The following is a 15,764-nucleotide window of genomic DNA, read 5'->3' on the forward strand; positions in this document are numbered from 1 at the left end:
AGTGCCAAGCTCTCCAATTTCACCAAGATTCCAATATAGATTCGATGGATCGTTTATTTCTGTACATACTTCAATGACTTCATCACTAATTCAGAATGCCTAAACACAATTGGATAGCTTCATGGTCTAGAAAGTCCCCTTGTCAAATGACCCCGTTGATGAAACAACCGCACGGCGCCGTCAATGCCTCTCGGAATTTTAATCTCGACCCCGGCACCACTATCTGCTCGGATCTTGTCGATCAGGGTAGACCTCAATTTGAATTCATATTGCAGCTTTTAGCCATACTTGCATTCAGCTGTGATAGGTCACTAGCCGCGGGCCTCTCAGGGTTCAATATTTCACCGTCAAAGGACGGCAGATCTTCATTTAGATAAGGATCGCGACTGTACTTAAGTGCTATCCAGCGTCTGTGCTCCAGTTGAGACCGTATTGTTTCTATTTCCAATGTCTATTCCCATGTTTCATAGCCGCATACTACCCGAAAGACACCGTGAGGCAACCCATGAATGAGTTTCGGTTTCAGCCCGGGTCCTCAAGTCCACTTCCTTGTTTGCGAAGTCGCCAACGATCATGGACTAGCCATGAGCCACTGCTCTGCTCTTTCAAGCGTCTTCTTCTCAATACTGCCCTCAGACGCGGTCTCCCAGAGTGTCTTTCGCAGACTTTCAAACTCGTCTTTGTCAGAGTTTGTAACTCCCCGAGCAGTCACAAGCCGAAGGAAGTACCACACAGATTCATTCCCCCACTTGAACGAGGCCGCGAGTTTCAATGTCTCGCGAAACACAGGCGATGTTTCGGCAGGTTGCTTGTCTAGCAGGAACAGAAGAAATTGCCAGCCAGATATGTCATTGTGATGGGCAAAGCACCACTTTTGCGCAGCGATGATGATGCGTGATATGCCCTCTTGTGAACTTGAGGATGATAGGATAAAGGTATTAACCAGATATCTAGCGTGACACCAGGCATAGTAATTTCGTGGATGTCTTTCTCCAGATATCATGATAGTTCTTGTGAGGCCATCCTCGGCTGTAACCTCGATATTATGAGGACGATATTGCTCCATCAGCCATCGGCGATGATTCCATAGTGTTGGTGACTTCGTGTGTCGATGAAGCCGACTGGTCAGTAAACTATCAATCAGATGTTTCTCGAGGTGTAGTCTGTCTTGCAGGTCTTCTTCTCTCCACTTGTCTCTGATAAGTCGTTTTCTTGTGTTGGCAGCTGTTAGGTGCTCTGGGTCCATCAACAGGATAACTGCAGTTGACCTTGAAATGTCTCCTGACGATACCCGCTGTTTATCGGCCTGGAACTGTTTAAGAAGCTTCTGCGCCACTATAAACGCCTGCACAAGGCGTAACTTTGGTATGGCCACTGCATTCTCGTCTCGCAAGACTGATGTGTAGGCATCGACGACGTGGCTTTTACCCAACAACTCGATCTCTAGAAGCTCATTTGAAGGCTCAATAAGAACATTTGAGATTTCTAGAAATACCGAATGATGATCTCCATGTCTCAGAGATTCCTTGAGACTCTTGTCGAGTGCTCGTGACATTGGAATGATCGAGGAAAGAAAGTGAGTTGAAAGTATAGGGTAGGCTTGAGACAACCGACGTGGTGTGGAGGGGGTCTGATGGAGCTCGATGCAAGTGTCGGGGTTATGACATGGCTTGACCACGTTCAACAAACCACCAAAACCAACATCACCATCAACTTCACGAGCTCAGACCCAAACCGGTCCAGGACCGAATACACAGTGTTCAAGTTGGAAGCCTATTACCTGTTGCTGCTGATACACTTGGACCTCTAAGATGGCCTCCCTTATGCTCAGCATCTTCGTTGTCGAAGTTGTCGTTAACCTCGTCAATACCATTGGAGCCGCCGCAATCAACAACTTGGTATACTACCCAACCCAGACCGTGTTCTCTAGCTCAGCCACTAACCCAAAAAGCTCTGGACAATAATCAACTTCCTCCCCGTATCGACAGCAAAGGCTGCAGGCGAGCAACGCAAGCTCCAGACCGACTACCTCAAGGTCCGACGAGATCTGAACTCCACGAGTAGTCAGGATGAATTTGCCAAGTGGGCAAAGCTCCGTCGTCAGCACGACAAGCTCCTCGAACAGCTAGAGAAGACCAGTACGTCACATCTGTCGTAGAGATTCGGGGAAACCAAGAGAGAGCTGACAAATTGCCACTACAGAGAAAACCAACGAGGCAGCACGATCCAACTTTGACAAGATCCTCACCGTTCTCCGAGTCGTCGTTACACGTGCGCCGCAATACTTTCTGCCCTTCTGGTATGCCACCGAGCCCATGTTCTGGCTGCCTTACGGCTGGTTCCCTTACTGGGCGGAATGGATTCTGTCTTTCCCCCGCGCTCCCATCGGAAGTGTGAGCATCGCTTCGTGGCAGTTGGCTTGTACAGGAGTTATCGCGCTTTTCAGCGACTTGATCGTGGGTATCGCTGGTCTGCTCCTCAACGCGAAGCAGGCCAAGGAAGCACCCGTCGCAGCCCAAAAGGTCGCCGCGGAGGAGAAGAAGAAGTCATAGGCAAACCGCCATGATACTAGCCATAGCTAGTCCACGCACATAGTAAAAATATGCATATTTACAAGCAAAGCTTGACTACGAGTGGAGATGTATCTCTTAGATAAATTTGACGCAAAGTTCCTCATTGCCGAAGCTGAGACTTTGTAACACGACAGAGAATAACCCTTGGCAGGGTATTTGGGGCTTGATCTAGGCAACATATTGACTCTAACGACCACAGAGAGATCGCCAAAGCTTCGAAAGTGCCAATGGTAACATAATGATACACGGATGCACGGGACGAGCGGGAGGGCAGTGAATAACGGCGCAAGAGCCATATTATTGCGTTACTGAGCTATAGTGAGTGTTGTGCGGGGTGTCAATGTGAATAAAAAGGCGAAGAAGGGGAGTTGCTTGTGTTGAATGGTTGAAGTGAAGAAGGAAAGAAATTTGTTAAAGAGAAGAAAAACCCGAGGTTTTACGTTGAAAAGAGACGTCGGCCCCACCAAAAGTTTAAGCCCCCACATTGGCCGACAGACGCTGTCCCTGAGGTGGGCTCAGGCCTACGGGCAGTATCTTAGGCTTGGCGCCACCTTTGCCTTATTGAAGCTGTTCCTGAACTGACGTCGTTTATCAGCCTTGTCTCAATCTTGTAACAAAACGTGTTCAACTTCAACACCTCAGAACCAACAAAGGATCACGACCATTTCGGTTTGATATTCGCCATAATGGCGATCCCGTGGGACTCGTAAGTATATCTTCTAGTATTAAGCTTGTCCTTGTGACTTTATTCCTCTTGATAACCACTTACACATTGTGTACAAACAACAACTAACCTTAACCAGCATCCGGTCCCTCCTTATCTTCTTTGGCCCTATACTATTACCAAAGGCCATATCATACTATCGATCGGTCAAGGCCTCTTCGCAAGCCCGGCATGCGCCTATAGTTCCCGTACCGCCCAAAGTCCGCGTTGCGCTCGCCCTCCTGGCCTTCTTAATCATCAGCTACATCCTCAAGACATTACCGCCGTTCGCACCCGAGAACCTGTTCCTTGCGACCCAAAGCCGTCTCCAGATCCCGGTCGATGTTCTATTCAACCGTGTTGCAGTTGGAAGACCCGATAATGTTCTCACGAAGCAAGACGAAGCGCTGAGGGGCAGATTTGTCAACCTGGAGAGCCGACTGCTATACTTGCAATTTGGACCTGAAGTACTCGCGAACTGCCCGTTCTGCACTTCAGAAGAGCCAAAGACATTCTTCTATTATGCTCTACCTCAACTCCTGTGGCCTCATATCGCAAACCTCTTCGCCATCGCTTTCGTTACAAGTCCAACATTCACAGGGCGAGCTGGTTCCCAATGGCGACCAAAGGCCACAATGGCAGCCATGACCGTTACCGCTCTCGATATCTACTTTGTCAACTCTTACAACTACCAAGCCAACGCACGTGCTCTGCGTCTGCCGGAAGTTGACTTCTTTTACTGGACTGCTCGAGTCGCACGTCTTGTGACCCTCGCAGCTTTCGACGCAGCTCTTGGCTGGCTTCTATATCTATCCGCTACAAACCGCGCCTTCGTCGAGCCTCCATCGCCTGTAGAGCGCATCGAGGCAACCTCACGTGCTCTTCTTATCGTGAAGAGCAAGCTTAGCGCTCTCGGCATCGTCAAGAACACTGCGCTGCGTGATGAGGATCTTCGATCACGAAGCCATGCCTACTGGAGCCACGAAGTGCGCCTCATGGGCGAGGTCATGGAGGAAAGGGAGGTTGTGGAGGGAGTCAACGATGCATTGACTAATCGCATTGACGTGGCGACCATAACGAGGGACGCTGAAGGATATGCACAGAATGTATTGCACTCCTTGCGTGGAGAAACGGCAGACGGCGATAGTATCTAATCCGTCCTCCTGCGTATTATCCCAACCCTTCTTACTAAAGAGCTATTCTTACATAGAGGTCCATGACCGTTGAAATTTGGCTTGAATAGCCACGAAAACCATATCTCATCCTTTCTCTTGTAACAGCCGAGTGTTATACCCTCCCTGCTCTCCCTGAAACATGCACCGCGTCTTCTCAATACATGCATTTAGTGTAATTCCCACATCGTAATTTCGATATTCAGTATTAACTCTTAGACTCCGGCCTTGTTGACTCTGGCCTCACTGGTCCTGTGGCAGCACTGCTAGTGCTACCCTTCCTACTTGGTGTTTCCAGAGCGCCCTCCTGTGCGCTGCGCTCTAAGAAGTTTGCCCATAGCTCAGACAAAGACTCTTTGTCTTTGGCGGATGTTGACTCGTTGAAGAGATCGGTGTTGAGAGATGGTGAGCTTGGTGTGCGTGTAAATGGTGACATGGGTAGGCGGAGAGAATTAGAGGATGTGCCTGGACGAGCGAGACCGGCCTGCTCTCGCTGCTCGTCGGTCCAGTTGAGATAGCCAGCCATGACTTGAAGGACCTGGAAGCGCTTGGCGTCACCGCGGTCGAGTGTGAGGAAGTGGAGGAGATGGTTTGTGACGATTTGTCTAGCCGCTGTTAGCATAAAGCTTCATATGAGTCGTCATATATCAAACGTACCTATCAACGTTGTCTTCCGGCTTTGTCTTCTTGAGGTACCGCAGTGCCTTTGTCAAGTGGTCGTTCAACACAATCGCCTCATGCCTCAACTTTCCAATGAGAAGGTTCTTCTCCTTGACCTCCTTCTCATACGGCGCTGTTCGCTCAAGCTCCTGTGAGAGCGTTTGCTTGGCTTCTTCAGCTTCCTTTGCGCGGGCATCGGCTTCTTGCACCTGTTTCTTGAGAGCTTGAACTTGCGCCTCGGTAGTCTCGACCATATCTCGAAGCTCCTTCTTGCGAGCATCTTGGATTTCGCGGAGGGCATTCTGTAGGTTTTCGATAAGGGTAGTTTGGCTCTCTCGCTCTGTAGTGGCGCTCTCGTAGTTTTGTCGTAGAATAGTAACTTGTTCCTCTAGTTCCGAGACCTTATCAACCAAGCTCTCCTTGATGGATCGCTCTTCCATGGCGATAACTTCCCATTCGCCCATGGCGTTTGCAGTAGTCTCCATCTCCTCCTTAAGATGTTGGACATGTCGGACCAGTTCTTCTTTCTCCTTGCTCCAGTTCTGTGCTGATAGGTTGTTGCGACTTCGAAGAGTGTTGAGCTCCCTTGTCGCATCTTGTAGCTCCTCCTTTAGCTTGGCGACATCGTCTCCAGACGATACAGCGTTGCTTCTTAGTTCCTCGTTCTCTGCCTCGAGCTCTTCTATGCGCTCCTTGCTTTCTTCGAGCTCTGCCTTGTCGCGCTTGAACCGGTCGCTCAGCGTCTGTTTGATCTTCTCAACTCGCCCAAGAAGAGTCTGGTATTCCTCTTCGGCATTCTCCTTGGCGGCATTGCTCTCCTCTAGATCGCTCTTGAGCTGTGTGACTTCGTTGCTGTGTGTCTCCTGGATGTTCTCGAGCTGCTTCCGTAGCTGTTCGACCTCGGCCCGCAAGGCCTCTCGTTCCTGGCTCATGGCCTCTAGCTTGGCGGAGGTATCTGAATCGTCGGGCTTTTCGTTTTCGCCATCAACCGGAGGGGGTGTGAGCCCGTTGCTCTGAGCCTTGGGCTCTACGGCATGCCCGTTACTGTAGACAGGGGGAGCTTTTTCGTTTACGACTTCGTCTGCATTGACTGCGTCTGCATCTGCATTGACTGGAGTTTCCTGTGGAGGTGATGCATGTCAGCGCGCGCGCAATTGTATGATATGGGAGGTGAGCATCATAACTACGTACGGGCTGAGTGGGTGTCTCGGGCTCGTCTTCGAGGGTCTCTTTATCTGAACCCTGCTGAGGGTCTGAACTACCACTCACAGGTTGCTCAGCAGCCTTGTTCTTGTTGGCGTTCTTCTTCTTCTTGTTGTTCTTCTTTTTTGACGACCCTGCACGAGTAGGAAGCGAGGCCCCATGGGTTAGGACACGTTCTCGAATCTCCATTTCCACGTCAATTGGCAGGGGTAGGGATCGCACGCACCTGAATTCGTCGCCTGGGTCGGGTTCGCTGCGACGGTGGAAGACATGGTGAGTTTTTTAGTCTGAATAGAGCATCCAGACCCAGATCTAGAGGTTCAATGTCGTGCAGATAATCCTAGCGCCTGTGGGTGGATTATAGGTTGCTTTAAGAGGAACAAACGGGAATTGGATGTTTGGTACGTGTCAGTAATTATTACTGACCCTCCCTCGTGTTAGGTTCCGTTGGTAGGTGGTCAATTTGCATGTCAGCAGCCACCAGCTGACGTACCTTACCTGGTGGAATTTAGTGGACTTGGCCTGGAAGTGCCCTGGAGTTCCGAGACGTTTCAACGGCTGATCTTCTGGCGAGGTCGGCTCCGAATTGTCGGCCGGCTACGGAGGTCCATACCAAAAGTCTTTGCCCAAGATAACTTACGCCACAATCACTAATCCCTGTCAGGTACATAGATATACAAGAGATAAGAGACTCCCAGGGAGGATGCCCTATAATAGCCCTATAACTACAGGTTATCTAGAGGGCTTATTAAAATAAATTACTGACTGTAATTGCTATAGTTTAATTGTAATTAGTGAGTGTAATTTCGCTAGATGTACCTCTGGTATCTTATCAAAGGTGGGTCCATAAGCCACAGTCATCTTAGGCAAAGACTTTTGGTATGGACCTCCGTACTACTGTAGCATTATATCAGTTGCATGAGTAAATGATTTTGATCATGAAAATATTCTGTTATCAACTTTCAAAAACCAATGGCCGACTGTGTTATGTATACTGCGGCTGCTGTTCACGTACCTTGCAGGATCTAGATTCGAGAATAGCCTCCAATCACTGACTGAGGATGATGGTTCACTAGGTACATATAATGGGACAGTAACTCATAGCTCAGCTCTCTCTGATTCAGTGTATGGATTTCTTCCAAACACTGCCAATTCTGTATCACAGTTCTGAGGACAAAATGTCCTTTTCTGTTCCTGTCTTAGTGAAACATCTTCCTTTGCACTGACTCACTTATTAGCAACTGCAGTCAGTACCAGATGCCATACAGAGTGACTCCTGTGATATGTCTGATCAGAAAATAGAGGGTTTTATTACTCTGTAAACTCAGCATGGCCCATCAGTGACCCTCAATTAGCTGGTTGCTATACAGCGTTCCGTGTAAGAGACGCCATCATCAGCATTGGTGAGTTGAACTCAACATTTACAGGTTGGTATGCAAGATGTTCTCCTCGACGAGGGCTAAAATTAACTGAGATGTGAATTCAAGGCTGATTTGAATATTCTTGCAAAAAATCAATTCAGTTAGCTCCCGTCTGAGCACCTTTGACATCACAAAAAGCTGGACAAGATATTCTGGTTGAATGTCCAAGTGAAATTGAGCTTAGTCATATTCGAGTGGATCCTCACGATGCTATTTTCTCATCTGTCTCGCGCGTCGAATCTCACTTTTTCTTCTTCACATATTTTTACCCTTCGCAATCACATTTTTGAAAAAGACCATTGTTTCCCGTGGCTTTTTCGCGATCGAGCGCGAAGTAGACTATAACCGCCTTTCATAATCCCATTGCTTGCTCTTTTATTTCCTATGAGTGCTATGGGTTCGCTTATGTGCGTACATACATATCATGGTTGAGAACCTTTTTGTAGAAAAAGAAGAAGCGCGTGACTGACGACCCAACTTGCATTCGTTTCATTATACATGGATCTTTTTGAAACTATGTCTATGCCGCTTTAAAACTCCGATTCCCAATTGAATTGAACAATTCCGTACTCAAGCCCTTGCCTTTCGGCCCTTGCCTGCTTTTGTTGCCTTGCCCTTTGCCGCCTTGCCCTTGCCCTTGGGAGCTGGCTTCTCGGTAATAACCTCAGTCTTCTCCTCGACGACTGTCTCAACGACCTCAGCGGGCTCCTCCTCCTTGGGCTCCTCCTCCTTGGGCTCCTCCTCCTTCTCAGCAGGTGCATCCTCAATGGCCTTGGTCTCGCTCTCTCCGTTCTCAATAGCAGCGGGGGCTGGCACGTCCTTGATCTCGGGGGCATCGAACTCATAACCAAGCTCCTTAAGCTTAGCAGCCTTCTTTGCGCGCTTAGAGTTCTCCTTTGTAACCTTGTTCGCCCATGCAGACTCGGTCAAGGGCTTCTCAAGCTTGTGGCCAGCCATCTTGTTCCAGGGAACCTTCTTGAATCGTCGGTTGGCACCCTTGAACAAATCATCGCGAACCTGCTCCTTAGGGATCATTCGGCACTTGAGGATATGGCCGAACAGAAGGTAGTTATCCATGGTCTTGCACACGATCTCGGCGGTAGATGCCTCCTCAAACTTGACGAAAGCATAGTGCTTGCTGGCACCGGTCTTCTTGTTTCGGGAAAGTCGTAGCGCAACGATGGGGCCAAATTGCTCAAAGTACTGTCTCATCTCATGCTCGTAGAAACCGTGGGGAATGCGGCCGATGTAGATAACTCCAGCTTCCTCGTCGGAAGCCTTGGCGGCCTTCTGGACATCCTTGGAGACCTTGGGAATCTTGCCGACATCCTGTCCCTGCTTGAAGCTAGAGTCGCCCTCGGTGATGTCCTCGTCGTCAGAGTCCAGCTCCTTCACGATCGCCTGAACTTCTTTGCCCTCCTCAGCCTCAGAATCGGAAGACTCATCGGGGATATCGAGTGTGGTGGTTTCCTCCTCGACGACCTTGACTTCCTCGGGTTTGCTCTTGGACTTTTGCGCCGGCTTGGTAGCGGTCTTTTTTGTGACAACAGTCTTCTTGACAGACTTTTGCTTCTTCAGCGACACAGGCGACGCATCCTCGGGGGCTGTAAAAGCTGTGTTAGCGACACAAGAAAAGCTATATCGTGGGCATTATGTCCCTACCTTTTCGCTTGGGCTGGGCAGCTTTAGCAGCGCCATTGGGCTTCTTGATGTCCGAAACGGCTAAGAAGCGTCAGCGCATGAATATTAGTAACTCTCGGGTAACTTACACTTTCTCTTTCTCAATTCTGGGGCCATTGTGTCTGATTTGGTTGTCTTGTTGCTAGATTCTCAAAGCCTAGACTCCCGCAGAAAAAGATGCGTGGGCGATTGAAAAAAATTGGGATTCTGCCATGTCTGCTCTGGGCGGTGAAGAATCGCGAGCACTATCAGTTTATCGTAGTGGGGGTTGGGGTCCTTTCAGCGGCTTGGTCCACTAAAAAGTGTCTGTAGCTTCTGAAGCTACGATTCGGGCAGCACTGTGACATACAGAATAAGACCAATCTACACCGTACCTCATCAACCATTGCCTGGCAACTCAATTTATATTCTTCACTGCATATTGTCGACTCATATTGAACACTTAAGCTTCCTGTGAAATAGGAACCAAGCAGACAATAACTGTTTGGCCTCAGCCATCTGAAACCAAGGCTTCTTAAACACAACCTAACAGTTCAGCACCCGGAACTCTCCATCTAAATAGTTCGAGATTTGATTGCACAAGATGTCAAAAAAGCAAGAGAAACTGACACAAGAGGAGATATGGGATGACTCTGCCCTGATTGACTCTTGGAACGAAGCCCTACAAGAGTACAAGGTAAGTAGGTTCCCTCTATCGCAAACGGTTACTAACAGACTGCAGAAATATCACAGCATTCATGCTAAGGGCGGAAGTGTACGGGAGCTGGAGCCTCAAAATCAGTAAGTTGAATCCTCAAGAGGTGAGATTCACTCGGCTAACTCGTGAACAAAGGGCGGAGGCGGAGGCGGAGGCTGAGTCTGGATCTGAGCAACCCCAAGTTACAGAAACAGAAGAGATTGAGTTGGAATCGGGAGCAGCAGAACAAAACAAGGTGGGTTTGGCTATGTTGATCTGTGCCATGAGAATCTTGGCTTCATACGCTCAGACAACTAACATGGAAGCTTAGGAGATCCCATCATCGCGCAATGAGTCTAAGGAGCCAATCGCGTCCCAAGGGACTCCCTCATTTCCTGTACAAACCGTCCTAGGTTCCGGTAAGTCAAGATCCTTGAATCGTATTTCTTGTCATATAGGACTAATCAAAACACACAGTCCAGGACGAAAGCCTCAAGAAACTCCTTATGTCATGGTACTATGCTGGGTACTACACAGGGTTGTACGAAGGGCAACAGCAAGCTCAGCAGAAGTAGGATGGTTCGTAAGCGAAGAAACAATTTTGCATCCTTGAAACACGGAAGAGCGGTAGTCATCCCCAATTTTGTCACAGAAAGTCATGGCATCCGCATGGGTTCCTCGGTCGGGCTGTTGCCGTTGATGCTACGATGCAAGATCGGCCGCCGATTCACGTGGAAATGTTCATGGATGGAAGAGAACGGATGGATTCAAGAGAGGTTCGTGGCGTTTCCGTCGAAACGAGAGGCCTCAAGGCGCCAAGGCCAGAATTTAGAGACTTCGTTGTAAGTTCATATCACGTCGAGATATAGCGACCGCAATTTGTGACCCAAGAGACTATACCAGCGCTAAGTACGGTGCAGGCAGGTCTCTTTCTCTGTGGATACAATACAATACTGCGCAGAGTATGGTTATCAGTTAAGCATCCATAGCAACACCAATGATACACGCAAAGTGATTAAGGCAGGTCACATATTAGGTCTCAAGCCCTGCAAGGAGATAAACTTTTTGTCGTCCGAATTATTGTGCCTGGAAGGGTCTATCGCGGATGAGACTACACTATGTCGATGAAACCTCACCGTTGACGATCAATGGTGAAACGGCCTCGGTGCCGCTCAAACGGCGAGTATAAGCGTATGTATTTAATAGCTTGGCCCTTCTTGGCTTCATCAGTGAGCATCGGGTCGACGATATCATACTGTCATTGTGGTATGTATAATAGGAGCCGCAGGTGGCTGGGCCTTGGACTCTGAGCACTCACGGAGTAGCCAAGTCCCGTTCTTGGCTTTGTCTGACCTGTCTCTTTGACGTCTCACCACTAAGAAGAGCAGCCCCTGTTAACGTTGGTTGATACGACCCTATATAGACTTAATTAAGCACGTTTAGGCCTATACCGGCCGCTACGTAAGAAGCCACCCCAATCATTATGTGTCGCATATTATTCGCTTGGCACTGGGAACAGCGCAAAAGGGTAAAACTCCAAAACACCAAACGTGATCCGAGACGGACCTGTCACAGAGACCACCCCCGCATCAACAAGCGTTTCACAGGGAGCCCGACCTCTAGTGTAGCTATGAGTCTACTCTATAGTTGATGATCGGATCTAGACAGACCGAAGCGAGCAAAGCTAAGATTCGGCTTCTTCAGCGGCCGTGTTTCGAAAATGTGTTTGAGGGCTTGTCTTTTCCAGGGGGTTACAGGCGTTAAACAGTTTCGCCCGTGAGAAGCATGGCAAGGTATAATAAGGCCACAGCAGTACCACGATTGTCAACAAACATCCCATCCCCATATCTCCATCTCTTTCTCACTCAATTGTTTCTTGTGCTTCATTCTTTTTGCACTTGAGAATTCCTTTCTTTGAAGGCAGGCCCTCTTCATTATTACTACTACTTACTTAGTCTCTTAATCGCTAGATCGATCTCCCATCTCGACTCGAGCATCTCGCAATCTTTTTCCTTTTCCACTTTAATACCCTCAAGTTTAAACATGAAAGCTTCAACTAGTCTGGCCGTGGCCGCCGCCTTTGCGCCCTTGACCATGGCGCGGTTCCTCGACTTTGCTCAGCCTGAACGACGGGATCACCCTATGCCTGCGGAAGCTGTACCTGCGGAAGCCATGCCTGCAGAGGCCATGCCTGCTGGATACCCTCTCCCTGCAGAGATTCTCAATGGACACAAGAAGGTCGTGTCGGGAGGTCACAAGATCTCAAAGACCGAGATCATCATCATCTGGGCGAACCCTGGAGCTGGTGCCGAGACAACCACCATCAACGAAAAGGTCACAGTCACTGAGACCGTCACCAAGGGAGGCGAGGCCGTTGCTACTCCTGCAGCTCCTCAACAGCACACCGTCACTGTTGGTGGCCCAGGAGGTCTAGTCTACCAGCCTGAGCAGCTTGACAATATCCCCATTGGCGACACTGTTGTCTTCGAGTTCCTGTCACAGAACCACACTGTCTCTCAGTCTGGTTTCGACAAGCCTTGTGCTCTTCTCGATGGTGGAATGGACTCTGGTTTCATGCCCAACCCCAACAACACCGTTTCTCCTCCCCCCCAAGTCGCTATGCAAGTCATGGTTGACACTCCTCTCTGTAAGTGTCAAACGCAATTATATCCCGATTATCATACTAACCTTTGAAGGGTTCTACTGCAAGCAAGGCAACCACTGTGGTAAGGGTATGGTCTTCTCCATCAACCCTACCGCTGAGAAGACTCAGGCCAAGTTCAAGGAGATGGCCATCCAACAGAATGGCGATGGCAAGGCTACTCCCATCACAGGCGGCGATGCTGCCCCTGCACCTCCTGCTGAGTCCAAGCCTGCTGAGGCTGCTCCCCCGGCCCCCGCTGCCCCTGAAGCCACAGGAGTTGTCCCTGGAAAGGGTACCATCGGCGGCGATGGCAGCTGTGTATGCATGGTCTCCTGCTCAGCTGGTGGATTCCCAGCTCAGGCCCAAGGCATCAACTCATTTGGCGGCATGGGTGGTAAGTCATCTTCAAGTCTTCAATCAAATGCCAAATACTAACGGTCCTCCAGGTGCCATGCCTTACAAGTTGGATAGTGTGGTTTAAGTTGAGCAATGACATGAAATTCTTGGAGGTGTTGATACCACGGACGATTTGAGTTTGAATATGTTATTACTTGAATGTACCATTTACGGGTTTTAGACGACTGGGATTATGTTTGGGTACCTGGCCTAGATGGCTGATAAAATCTTCACGGGTTTGAAGATCGGTTTAGGTAGTTTAATGGGACAAAGCTTTATGGGAGAAATCATGATACCTTGTAACATTTGGTGAAGTTGCTATGCATGACATTCACGTAGTAGTTATGCCGGGAAGTACGTGCCTTTTATGTATCATAAGAGAGCCGATATGTCAACGAGAACCAAACAGAGATAATGATAGTCTCTGTTTTCAAGTCTATGGTACAACCTTTATAGTACAGTATTGTAAACCCCTAAGGGTAACCAACCTTATCCTTACTCCTGAGACAATCCAAAACCACGCTTTTTATCCATTTTCTTATGCCATCCAGTCTATTCCAGATTCCATTCAGATAATTATGTCCCGCCCATCTCAAGATCTGGATCAACCTCTGTTCCTAGATCCCGGTCCTCAACGAACCGGCGCCCGACAAGTTCGTCGGGTAGATATGTCTGCTTCACCTGCCCATCACGGTAGTTCGGTGGATACTTGTACTCAGCGCCATATCCCATGTCACGCATGAGTCTTGTAGGAGCGTTTCGCAAGTGTAGAGGCACAGGAAGACCGGCCACACCCGGTTCGCGTAGGGCTGCGTAGGCATTGTTGAGGGCACGGTAGGCCTTTGTGCTCTTGGGCGCATTACATAGCGCAACAGTGCAGTGCGCCAGAGGGATCCTAGCTTCTGGCATGCCAATTTGTTGTGTGGCTGTGTATGTTGCCGTCGCAAGTGGCAGGAGGGTGTTATCCGCCAGACCAACGTCCTCAGAGGCAATGACAACCATGCGACGGGCGATGAATAAGGGGTCCTCACCGGATTGTAGCATGCGCGCAAGGTAGTAGAGTGCGGCATCTGCATCGTTTCCACGGACTGATTTGTGGAAAGCAGAAATAGTATCATAATGTTGGTCCCCTGCACGATCGTAGACCAGAGTCTTGGTAAGGGCGGCCTTGATATCTTCTTGTGTGATACCCTCGCGGGTTGTGAGCGAAAGGGCGAGCTCGAGGAGATTCAAGGCAGTACGAGCATCACCATCCGCAAAACGTGCCAGGTAGGTCACCATAGCTTCGTCCAATAGTGGTGTTTGCGGATAAACTGATTCTTCCTCCTTGATTGCCCGCTGTAAAATGCGTACTACATCCTCTGTTGTAAGAGACTGCAACGTAAAGGTACGGCATCGGGAGAGCAAAGCATTTGCCACCTTGAAAGAAGGGTTCTCGGTAGTTGCGCCGATGAGCGTCACAGTACCGGCCTCAACAGGCTTAAGGAACACGTCTTGCTGGGCCTTATTGAAGCGATGAATCTCGTCACAAAAGATTATGGTCTTGCGACCAGTGAGGGCAAGATCGTTCATCGCCTCTTGGAAGTATTTCTTGCACTCGCTGACTCCTGTGCTTGTCGCATTGAGTTCGATGAACCGACTACCGACCATGCGAGCGATACATCGTGCTATTGTTGTCTTTCCTGTGCCTGAAGCACCCCAAAGAATCATTGAGGGTACTTGGTTCGACTCGATAAGAGAGCGCAGCACACCGTTTGGCCCAACTAGATCTTGTCCGCATACTTCGTCGAGGTTTCGTGGTCGCATTCGTTCGGCCAAGGGCGCAGCTCGTGTTGTCTTTGTCTTCTTCACCACTCTTCCATCTTGCTCCGTATTCGGAGACCAAGTACTCGTTCCGTTGGCATTCTCGCCGTTTGTCGTCTCTTCCGCATTCTTTGAGCTTGCTACTCCATGACCCGGGCCCTCCTCGAAAGTCCTCTTCTTCCCTGCTATAGGCTGTAATGCTCCGTTCACAGGAGTCGCTATTCGGTTCTCAGAGGCAGCTTGTCGTTTTGGCGCGGGCGTAGAGAAGAAGTTGGAAGCGTTTCGTTTTTGAGAATTACTTTGTGGCGTCTGTGATTGCGGCGGTGTCGGGGCCTTCTCTTTGTCTATGATGAAGCTCTCGCATCCTGAGTCGATGTGGCTGTTGATCTCGGAGGATTTGACAGGCTTGTTGCAGATGGGGCAGTCGACCGCCATGGACGCTGTAGTCGTGCCGATCACCGAATCACAAAGGGCGAGGTTGGCTTGGTTTGCTATGCGACTTGGTAGGTGACGTTAGGTTGTGGTGAGTTGGCATCGGTTGGTTGGTAGATTAGGGTCAGGTCATACACCGAAGGGAATGGAGCTTGGAGGTGAAAGCTAAGACTCGACCACTGGAAGTGAACAAAATAGAGTGGACCGTACCTGAACTAACTAAAACGCGTGCAACAAGCAAGCCCGTGTTCAAATCGTGGGGACTAATCCCCGAACAACGGGCCGCTCTCGGATCCATATAATCGGTATTTGCTAGTCTGTACTCCGTACACTGTCATCTATCCCTCATACAGTTTCACGACATTTCACTACACATTATGAACAGTTTGGAATCAAAAGAT

The 15,764-nt window shown here is 49.3% G+C and overlaps 8 protein-coding genes; 4 read left to right on the top strand and 4 right to left on the bottom strand.

Annotated features, from left to right (window-relative positions):
- Positions 1–571: 571 nt before the first annotated feature.
- FFUJ_09864 (uncharacterized protein) lies at positions 572–1,555 on the bottom strand (the record flags this gene model as incomplete). Its single annotated transcript, XM_023568186.1, has 1 exon — positions 572–1,555. The coding sequence occupies one exon, from the start codon at positions 1,553–1,555 to the stop codon at positions 572–574; it is 984 nt and encodes a 327-aa protein (XP_023436179.1).
- A 256-nt stretch (positions 1,556–1,811) lies between these two features.
- Positions 1,812–2,552, top strand: FFUJ_09863 (probable Protein GET1; the record flags this gene model as incomplete). XM_023568187.1 has 3 exons in its annotated part: positions 1,812–1,898; positions 1,952–2,138; positions 2,203–2,552. 3 exons carry the CDS (start codon positions 1,812–1,814, stop codon positions 2,550–2,552), a joined length of 624 nt encoding a protein of 207 aa, XP_023436109.1.
- Positions 2,553–3,259: 707 nt separating this feature from the next.
- FFUJ_09862 (uncharacterized protein) lies at positions 3,260–4,430 on the top strand (the record flags this gene model as incomplete). XM_023568188.1 has 2 exons in its annotated part: positions 3,260–3,279; positions 3,377–4,430. 2 exons carry the CDS (start codon positions 3,260–3,262, stop codon positions 4,428–4,430), a joined length of 1,074 nt encoding a protein of 357 aa, XP_023436110.1.
- A 226-nt stretch (positions 4,431–4,656) lies between these two features.
- On the bottom strand, positions 4,657–6,583 carry FFUJ_09861 (related to RUD3-suppressor of uso1-1 transport defect; the record flags this gene model as incomplete). XM_023568189.1 has 4 exons in its annotated part: positions 4,657–5,053; positions 5,106–6,229; positions 6,300–6,445; positions 6,538–6,583. The coding sequence occupies 4 exons, from the start codon at positions 6,581–6,583 to the stop codon at positions 4,657–4,659; spliced, it is 1,713 nt and encodes a 570-aa protein (XP_023436217.1).
- A 1,719-nt stretch (positions 6,584–8,302) lies between these two features.
- Positions 8,303–9,529, bottom strand: FFUJ_09860 (related to RNA binding protein; the record flags this gene model as incomplete). XM_023568190.1 has 3 exons in its annotated part: positions 8,303–9,336; positions 9,395–9,454; positions 9,502–9,529. 3 exons carry the CDS (start codon positions 9,527–9,529, stop codon positions 8,303–8,305), a joined length of 1,122 nt encoding a protein of 373 aa, XP_023436111.1.
- Positions 9,530–9,995: 466 nt separating this feature from the next.
- On the top strand, positions 9,996–10,663 carry FFUJ_09859 (uncharacterized protein; the record flags this gene model as incomplete). XM_023568191.1 has 5 exons in its annotated part: positions 9,996–10,088; positions 10,134–10,192; positions 10,245–10,344; positions 10,420–10,507; positions 10,566–10,663. 5 exons carry the CDS (start codon positions 9,996–9,998, stop codon positions 10,661–10,663), a joined length of 438 nt encoding a protein of 145 aa, XP_023436112.1.
- Positions 10,664–12,131: 1,468 nt separating this feature from the next.
- Positions 12,132–13,213, top strand: FFUJ_09858 (uncharacterized protein; the record flags this gene model as incomplete). XM_023568192.1 has 3 exons in its annotated part: positions 12,132–12,735; positions 12,785–13,126; positions 13,179–13,213. The coding sequence occupies 3 exons, from the start codon at positions 12,132–12,134 to the stop codon at positions 13,211–13,213; spliced, it is 981 nt and encodes a 326-aa protein (XP_023436113.1).
- Positions 13,214–13,704: 491 nt separating this feature from the next.
- On the bottom strand, positions 13,705–15,366 carry FFUJ_09857 (probable DNA-dependent ATPase MGS1; the record flags this gene model as incomplete). Its single annotated transcript, XM_023568193.1, has 1 exon — positions 13,705–15,366. The coding sequence occupies one exon, from the start codon at positions 15,364–15,366 to the stop codon at positions 13,705–13,707; it is 1,662 nt and encodes a 553-aa protein (XP_023436114.1).
- Positions 15,367–15,764: the final 398 nt, after the last annotated feature.

Source organism: Fusarium fujikuroi, chromosome FFUJ_chr09 (assembly GCF_900079805.1).
Source record: "Fusarium fujikuroi IMI 58289 draft genome, chromosome FFUJ_chr09".
Classification (NCBI taxonomy): Eukaryota; Fungi; Ascomycota; class Sordariomycetes; order Hypocreales; family Nectriaceae; genus Fusarium; species Fusarium fujikuroi.